Here is a 9,427-nt window from a genome sequence, read left to right on the forward strand (position 1 = left end):
TTCTTAATCATTTTAAGTGATTCAAAGCTCATTCTTCTCATTTATGTGTAAGGATTCCATAGGGATCCGACTTTTTAACATTTCGTAAAAGTTTAAACAAATTAAATATTATTTGTAAAATTTTAAAATATTTATGAATTATCAAACGATTTTTTTTGAAATGACGTTCTCAATGAAATCCCTATAGAAAAAGGAAAATAATGAACTTTGAATCACTTTAAACGATTAAGAAACGAAAGAGATATCTTAATTTGAAAATGAGAAAACTGTAAAGTGGTAGTAAATAAAAAAAATTGGAAGTTTAAGGTAGTAATTTAAAATAAAAATTTCATAAGGTAGTAAATACAAAAGTGGTGTATTTTAAAGGTAGTAAATACCAAAATATCCTTTATTTATTTATTTTATTTTAGGAAAGAGAAACTATAAATACTTAAGGGAATTAATTTATTTCCCTCATGCTTTTATTTTCCTAAGGTTTTAATTCTCCTAGAACTCCTCTTTCACGTTCTTTTTTCTCTCTTTTCTTTTTCGTGAACCATAGTTTTTCTAAAAACTCCATTAATGTAATTCTTTGAGGTATTATTGATTTTCCTTTTTATTTTATTTATTGCTTTTAATTATGTTTTCATTCTTAGATTTGATTTTCATTGTTCGTTTCATGATTGAGTAGTTTCCTGTCTAGGGTTTGGGAATCCATGTTTATATTATGAATCCTTATTATTATTGTTGATGGTTTGATTATTCATTGATATTTCTAGTTGATTAGGTTTATATTGTTAATCTTTGCAATCTGATCAATTGTTTGATTAAATCATGCTAATAGAATTTAGAATCGAAAGATCGAATTTTAGAGGCTTACCTACAACTAGCAATTCTGATTATGTTAGCGATCGTACTGCATATGTTGAATTGAGAGTGTTAAGACCCGACCGTAGGATTAACTTGTGCTCTAGATAATTTGAATATTTGAGTTGTTGATGATGTTTTGATTGATTCTGAACTATGAACATGGTGAACCGTTGCCCTAGATCTTTTAGTTTATTTTTCTATTTATTTTAGTTTAAACATTCAATCCTAAATTTCGTGACATTGTTAGTTTCGCCATACCTTGAAAGCTAGATTTAAATAGCCATCTCTCTGTGGATTCGACCCTGCTTACCCTACTGCATTGTTAGGAGGTTTCGCTAGGATTTTATTTTTGACGGGTGTACGACAGCCTATCAAAAACTCTCTATAATAATTAATTTAAATAAGGGGTTTTTCTTAGAAATGACCTTTTATAAGCAATTTTTTGCTAGAAATGATCTTTTATAACGAAAGTGGTGAGTTGGGACCTAAAACATAAAAATTTTTGTTGACCGGGACCTTTTGGCATGATTTTAGCAGTTGACCCAAGAATTTGGCATTGACTTGGCCACATGTTCGCCGAAGACTGACATGTGGCATTTTGATGATTAAAAATAAATAAATAAATAAATAAATAAATATTTCTCCCTCCAAAATTCTCAACTGGCAGAAATATTTAAAAAAGAAATTAAAAAAATTGCATTTTCTTTCTCCCAAAAATCACGACTCCATAGCAAGAGCAGATGAAGATTGAAGCTCTAGCAAAGTAGCTCGTCACTTAAATTGGCTGCCACGAATTGTTATTTATACCCACACGAATTAGGTATGTTGTTTTTCCCTCTCAAATTCCTCCTCAATTGTTCTAATTTTGCATCCAAAAAATTAGGGTTCTTCGCAAAATTGCGAAATTGATGATGCTTATTTCGAAATTAGGGTTCTTCCTGATGTTGAATTTGCTGAACTTATTACGAAATTGATGATGCTTCAACTTCCCTTGCATTAATGGCGAACGAAGAGTAGAGGAAATCCTAAAATTAGACAAGTTATCAACTAATTCGTAATCAAATCTTCTGGAAGGGTGGAGTTTAAGCAAAAAACAGCAAAAGAGAAGGAGCATCAATGGAGTACACAAACAAGAGAGGAGAGAGAAAGTCATCCATTAACGACGCTTAGATGAAGCTCTTCTTCTTCATCTACCACCTCCTTTGTAGTCAGTGTTTTGGATTTTAGGTTAGAAGTGAAGTCAGTTGGGATTTTGGGGCCGGGGGAGATTTTTTTAAATCATCAAAATGCCACGTGTCAGTTTCCGACGACCACGTGGCCAAGTCAACGCCAGATTCTTGGGTTAACTGCTAAAATCCGGCCAAAGGTCCCAGTCAACAAAAAAAAATTATGTTTTAGGTCCCAACTCACCACTTTCGTTATAAAAGGTTCTTTCTAGCAAAAATTGGTCATTTCTAACAAAAATTCCTTTAAATAATTTATTTATTTGAACTATATTTTTTTTGAGCTATTCCTCCGTCTCTTTTTGTTCTTTACGTTTGATATTTTTCACGCGTTTTAACGATTAATTAATTTGCATCGAGATTCATCAATTTTTTTATTTAAATAAGATAAATTACATTTATTTATAATGTTTTCACTTTTATCAAAATTCTGACATTGGGAAATGAGAAAAAATTTAATGTCCCGATGGGAAAATGTGAGAGATTAAATGACAAAATGAATTTAATTGATTAAAATAATTACTGGACACAAATTTTGATAGAATACTAAGTCATTTATGTCATAATATAAAAGGAAATGTAAAGAACATTTTGAAATAACAAAAAGGAAAACGTAAAGAACAAAAAGAGACTGGGAGAGTACCTGCCAAAATAGCTACTCCTCCGTCTCTTTTTGTTCTTTACGTTTTCCTTTTTGGTTATTTCAAAATGTTTTTTGCATTTCCTTTTATATTATCACATAAATGACTTAGTATTCTATCAAAATTTGTGTCCAATTATAATTTTAACCAATTAAATTCATTGGGTCGTTAAATTTTTCCCATTTCCCAATATCAGAATTTTGATAAAAGTGAAAACGTTATAAATAAACATAATTTATCTTGTTTAAATAAAAAAATTGAGGAATCTCGATACAAATTAATTAATGGTTAACAAGTTGAGTACAAGGTTTTAACAAGTGCTTATATCATTGTTTTATTCAATGATAGGCTACCTGTTAACATTTTAATTTTTTAATTTTTTAATTTTTTTCAATAAACAAGGTCCTTTTTTAATTATTGGACTTGTTCTTACCTTAATTGCAAATCACACTAATCATATCCCAGTCCATCAATTCCGTCATCTCTCAATTTTTCATACTCCGTATATATATATACACACACTGATAATGAGATATTAGTCCATCAAATTTTAATTGCCCAAATTTTTATACTCATATTCCCAATTAAACCTAACGTACACATTTGATTGGAGATTTTGAAGTCGCCAACTTTTATTCACCGATTTGCTTTTTTTGTTTTGTCCGTTTCAATCAATTCGCAATCAGGTATTTTATTGTGTAATTCCCCAATTTTAGTCTTTATTTTCATCATTAACCAATTACATTTTCATAGCTCATTCAATTCCTAATACAAAACAATAATCTCGACTAATGATTCTTTCTTCATTCTGCAGTTTAAATGAATTCAATCCAAAGTACAAACCTATCTAGTTTCAATTTCTTTGTTATTCATTAATTCAATCGGAAGTTGATTTTGCAGCAATGTCTCTTTCTTTACAACGGTATAATGCTTTTCCAGACCAAAACAGCCGTCTGCTTCAACTCTTGAAACTAAGGTGAATTTTTTTTGGAGCAATTTTACCTTTTTGTTTAAATTCAATTTTCATAGGAAATTACCAAGTATATAATTTGAGGAATTATTGAACAATGCTTGGTCTGTACTCTGTACTATTAACTTTGGGGTTTTAAACCCCCATTTATTTTATATAATTCTCCCTTTTTTCGTTAAAGAAAATATTTTTCGAGGAATTATATCGTACCTTTTTTTTCGGATTTTTCACGAAATACCCCCGAGTTTTAAATTTATTCACCAAATACCCTCGTTGTTTCAGTAATTCACCAAATACCCCTGAGGTTTCATTTTCTCGCATGACTTAACCCTGCCGTTAAGTGGCTGTTAAAAACTTTATTTCACAAGATACCTCTGTATTTCAAAAAACTTTATTTCACCATGGTTTCATATGTTTTCACCATATGCCCCTATGTTTTCTGATGATTTCACCATATGCCCCTGCTTTGAACCAGAACCTCCAGGGCAGCCCTTTGCTGTGAACCAGAACCACCATTTCCCCCCTTTCCGGCAATTAAGAAGTTTTCATTACTAAAATCAATAGATTGCTGAACAACATCACAACTTTTCTGATATCCTCATATATAACAGTATGCAATATGGATATCCAAAAAAATAAATCAGTAAACTGAATTCATCCAGGGCACCATTGTACCATACCCACATGAGATAATTAACATCAACCAAATGGCATTACAACAATTAATAGGACTTGACATTGAAACAAGAAAGAGCGAATTGAGCTTCCGCTACCTATGAGAAGGCGAAGTGGCAACTGGGCTACTAACACCCGAAGACTTGAGACTAACACAGTAACACTAGCACTACCCTCCTCTTCAAAAACTGATGAACTCGAAGCAACAGCTGATTGTCGCCATCTTGATTTCTACTACTCCGTAGTACAAATTGAAAAAATCCGCATCCTAATTGCAATCACCAACCTAATTTAATTAACCACAAAAATTAAACTCAATAGTTAAAGACATATAAAACTAGAAAACATGATACAAAAATTAACAAATCAAAAAATGGAGTAGTGTGCACTAACATACAAGCCAAGGTTAAGGCTAACATACAAGCTGATAAATGGAGTAGTGTGCCTGCCTAGTGTGCACTAACATACAAGCTGAGAAATTTAGCAGCCACAACAAATGGAGTAAAGGCTAAGGTTAACGATATTACCAAAATCTACAAGATTGCAATTTAACAATGTTTACATGAGCAATTGGTAACAAAATGATCTGTGAAGCCCCATAAAAAGCCCCATAAACAGAGAAATTTATTGTTTTGATTCAGAAGCCAGAAAACAAAAATGGAAAACATAATATCCTCATCAAAGCATTCTGAGATCAGCAATACAAACTTTCTGATCTCAAATTCTCTGAGATCTCAGTTTCCCAGCGATCACCATTCTCATAAACCCTAAAATCAAATTCCTCTAATCTCAATTTAACTATGCATAATCAACACAAATAAAACACGGATCTTAGCTTCATTTACCAGATCAAAACCAAAAACCCAGCAAAAATCAACCAGAAAAAACCTTGAATTCCTCAAAGGAACACGAAAACTTTGATTTTGCAACGTATTTAAATGCAATCAAACGAATTATTAATAAAAAAAAGAGGGGAAGAAATCCATCAAATTTGTAAGGAAAGTCGTATAATTACACAACTAAATGACTTAGTCATCAAAATGCAGCAACCAAGCAAATGAACACAAAATCATAACCAACAATAAAATCGAAAGGAAAAAAATGCGGGACTCAAAGAAAAAGAGGAGATTGTAACCTTTTAGCGCGCTTCGGGTCGATGAGAGCAAGTTCAGCGACTCTCTCCTATGAATTTGTTCTTCCATGCATCCCCACTTTTCTCTCTCCTCCATTTCCACCACCGACCCTCCTCTCTCCTCCACCTTCGCCGCCACCGTCGAACGACAGTCCGTCAAAAAAATCAGCGTCAACGGACAAGCTTCGAAGGTGCGGGGTGACATGAGCTTGGTTCGCCGCCCTAGAAGAGATAGAGGACCGATTGTCGCCGCTAGATTCATCCGACTTGGAGGAATCAACGGCCATGGAGAGGGAAGTGGCTGCAGGCGCACCTCCTTGAGGAGGAGGAATGTCAATTGGAACAGGGTATAATGGTAAAAGCACACTAACGCCTAGTTAACGCCGTTAGCCTCCAAGGGTCATTAAGGGTATCTAATGCACAAAAATGAAACCTCAAGGGTGTGTGGTGAATTACTGAAACAACGAGGGTAATTGGTGAATAAACTTAAACCTCGAGGGTATCTCACGAAAAATCCGTTTTTTTTGTTTAAACTAGCGTGCACGATTCCCTAAGGTATTAAAATATGTTATGTAAATAATTGTACGTAAGAGACAGATGCTTAAAAATTTATGGCTATTGAAAAAACATCGTCAATACTAAAACCAATATGCTTAATTATGAACTGGACTTAATGGACAAAACAGACACTATAAGTTTATAACCTAAAGGTGTACGGGTATTTCCTAGGAACACAAGCTTCTAAACTCTTACATGTTCCTCTAGAAAAACCCAACCAAAAGGCATAAAGTTAAGATTACAAGTTGTTGAAAAATTTGCTTACAAAAGGCATATACATAGTCATTCTTTATAATTGCCCAGATATTATATATGAATATCAAAGTTCTACTACAAAAAATATCATATGAATAAGAGCAAAATAAGTGTTGGATTGTTCTTGGAGTCGACCTCAGACCATAATGCCACCGTCTTTCTGCGTCATTGATTTCCTCCACCGTCATCTATCCTTTGCCAGAACTCCTGCAAGCTTTTATGATATTTTTTTGATCCATTGGTTTCAGCATCTAATTCATCATCGTCATCGTAATAATAATCATCATCATCATTGTAGCCATTCTTTTCCTCCTCTAGATAATCATTAGCCTTATCCTCCTATTCATCAGCAACATTCTTCCCTTTTGCCTGATATGATTCATTTCTGAGTAACTTTTTAATAATTTTATCCAGGCATTACTACCTGAAGATTCATTTCTGATGTTGTTTCTTATCAACCTCTTTTCTCAAACTCATCTCCTCGGCTTACTGTCCATGAATTTCCAATCAGTTTCTTTACACAATAATACTCGAAATTTGAAAACAAAAATATGCATTAACACTGTGTGCAATTTGATGTCAAAACTACATACTTGTCCACTTCAGTACATCACCAATCGTCTAAAGCAAATAATGATCCGGATAGTCATACACTTGTACTATTGGGAATACGAGTTGTATTCGTATTAGTACGACATATACCTTACAGACTCACAAGAGATTGAAACCATGATCAAATGAAACATTTTAAGAAAACCAGAAAGTTTTGACAAAAGCAACGACGTCCATTACTAAATTTCAACACAAAAAGATGATTCTTTTTAAAATCTGGTTTTTTAGCTTATGTTTGCTTATTACTTGGGGTGTTCCAACTTTAAGCGCTCCCAGTCCCCGAGATATATCTAGGTACATGAACTTATCATGCATAGGCATATAACGATGTGGTCAATTATTCTTACACATCAGAGAAAGCCATGGAGGTACGTGGAAGTGGAATGAGTTAGGGCAAGATGATCCGTGCACTATTATTAAGAATAAGACAAAAATAAAAAATAAGCTAAAATTAATGGATGTTCAAGTCCATTCACTGTTACATGAATAGTAATGGATGTTCAAGTCTTTATATGTGTTATGATTCAATTTTCTAATTAGGTTATTATATAATTGGAGGAAATATCAATTATACTTTTTGTTTAAATACTATCTTCCTAGGGTTTTACATACTTGTTCGGTTGTTCCATATTAATCCCAACATTTTGATTTGTTAATACCTGATGCATGTTTTTTATCACAAATCTAGCTCTTTAATTGTATATTAGCGTAATTAAATTATGATACTTAATTTGATGTATGAAAATATATGATAAAACTGATGAATAACATTTTATTTGAAAACATTTACTTTAAAAACTTGAGTAAAAGTAATAGTTTGTTGTTGAATACTCCATTTAGAAGCAAGAATGAACGAGAGAGGTCAAAGATGATTTCAATGGAAGCCGGAGTGGGTGCTGATTTGCCTGAAAGTTTGATCATCGAGATTTTGTCGTGGCTGCCTGTGAAAGATTTGTTACAGTTGAAGAGTGTGTGCAAGTCATGGTATGCTATCATTTTGAATCCTCATTTCGTGTCCAAACATTTGAATAACTACTACTATAGCAACATCAATAATATTTGGCGTAGTTGTCTTTTGGCTCAATATCAATTCACCTATGCTTCACTTGTATTGTGCGAGTTCTTGGTTGATGATGAAACTCATAATCATCCTCGAGTATTAGAATATGGTGATGATGTTCTTACCACCATGTCATCAATGCGTGGGTCGAATATTTGTGGTCCTTGTGATGGGTTATATTATCTCTTTTATTACCATGATAATCGTCGTGCTCTGTGGAATCATGCCATCAATGAGTTCAAACCCTTACCTGAATTGATTTTTAAGCCCGATCTTCCGTCTACTATCACTTATGCTCCTTATGAAGTTTTTGGTTTTGGTCTAGATCCCGTCACTAAAGACTATAAAGTGGTGGTAATAAAAGGTTATTGGAGTAAAACTCCTGACGAAGATGGTTGTTACTTTGTCCGTCATCCTTGGTCGGTCCTTGTCTACTCGTTATGGACTGATTCGTGGAGATATTGTGGTGATCTGGCTAGAGATTACGAGTTGGACATAAATAATTGCTACATGTATGTGAATGGTTGTTGTTATTGGTTGGGAATATACCCTGGTTTTGACTCTTCTAAAGATGTGATAATTTCGTTTGACATGGCAACAAATGAATTTAAAGAGATAGTTGTTCCTGACTATGTAAAACCAAGCGAGAGGTGTCTTGCAATATATGATGGCTCTCTTGCTCTGCTATCTCTCCATAAGACCCTGAAAATTCTTGAAATTTGGACATTCGGAATCAGAGAAGGGTCGTCTTGGATCAAGCAACATACAATGGGACCGTTTCCACATATTTGGAATCCACTAGGTCATTGGAAGGATAATTGTATCTTATTAGAATCTACAGCTGGTGAGCTAGTCCTTATTGATCCTATCACACATGAACTTAAGAATATTGTTGGTTCCGTGTTTCATGGGTTAAGTTGCAGAGGAGTTTTTGCATACATGGAAAGTCTGGTTTCATTCAAAGATAAGATCAACCCAGAGCTGCTACTTGAGGACGACAATTACCAATAACCAGAAATCAATCTAGCCTGATCTCTCTTTCCCGTTATTATACAATAGACAGTGATATGCAATTTTCAGTTGTAGAAAACAGATCAGAGTTTCAAACTTCAAACTAATTATTGTAATATCATTTGCTGATAGATATTCACAGTTTGTAGCTTATTGAATACTTAATTATATGTTGTATTTTTCCCATAGACATTTCAGATAAATATATGCTCGTGCTGTTTTCTGTATTTGGGAAAGTGTTAATGCATACTTTGGTGATAGATCACCAGTAAAGTCATAAATCCATTCGTCTGAATCATTTTTTACAATTGGCCTTGTATATCAGAGTTTTCATCCCTGATATTCAATTCCTATATATGACATAGAACTGAAACTATCCAGACAAAACGAATAAATCCATTCAAGAATCCCATTTACAGTCAGAATAATACATTTTCTGTA

At 33.4% G+C, this 9,427-nt stretch overlaps 1 protein-coding gene across 2 annotated transcripts; it reads left to right on the plus strand.

Annotated features, from left to right (window-relative positions):
* The first annotated feature begins 3,142 nt into the window (after positions 1-3,142).
* On the plus strand, positions 3,143-9,213 carry LOC110806247 (F-box protein At3g07870). 2 transcript variants are annotated; one of them, XM_056842236.1, is made up of 3 exons: positions 3,143-3,399; positions 3,528-3,689; positions 7,756-9,213. In XM_056842236.1, the coding sequence occupies exons 2-3, from the start codon at positions 3,616-3,618 to the stop codon at positions 8,984-8,986; spliced, it is 1,305 nt and encodes a 434-aa protein (XP_056698214.1). In that variant the 5' UTR covers positions 3,143-3,399; positions 3,528-3,615; the 3' UTR covers positions 8,987-9,213. The 2 variants fall into 2 exon arrangements, with proteins under 2 accessions (XP_056698214.1, XP_021867578.1); XM_022011886.2 differs by having other exon boundaries at positions 3,144-3,399; positions 3,614-3,689.
* The last annotated feature ends 214 nt before the right edge of the window (positions 9,214-9,427 follow it).

Source organism: Spinacia oleracea, chromosome 4 (assembly GCF_020520425.1).
Source record: "Spinacia oleracea cultivar Varoflay chromosome 4, BTI_SOV_V1, whole genome shotgun sequence".
In the NCBI taxonomy this organism is placed as follows: Eukaryota; Viridiplantae; Streptophyta; class Magnoliopsida; order Caryophyllales; family Amaranthaceae; genus Spinacia; species Spinacia oleracea.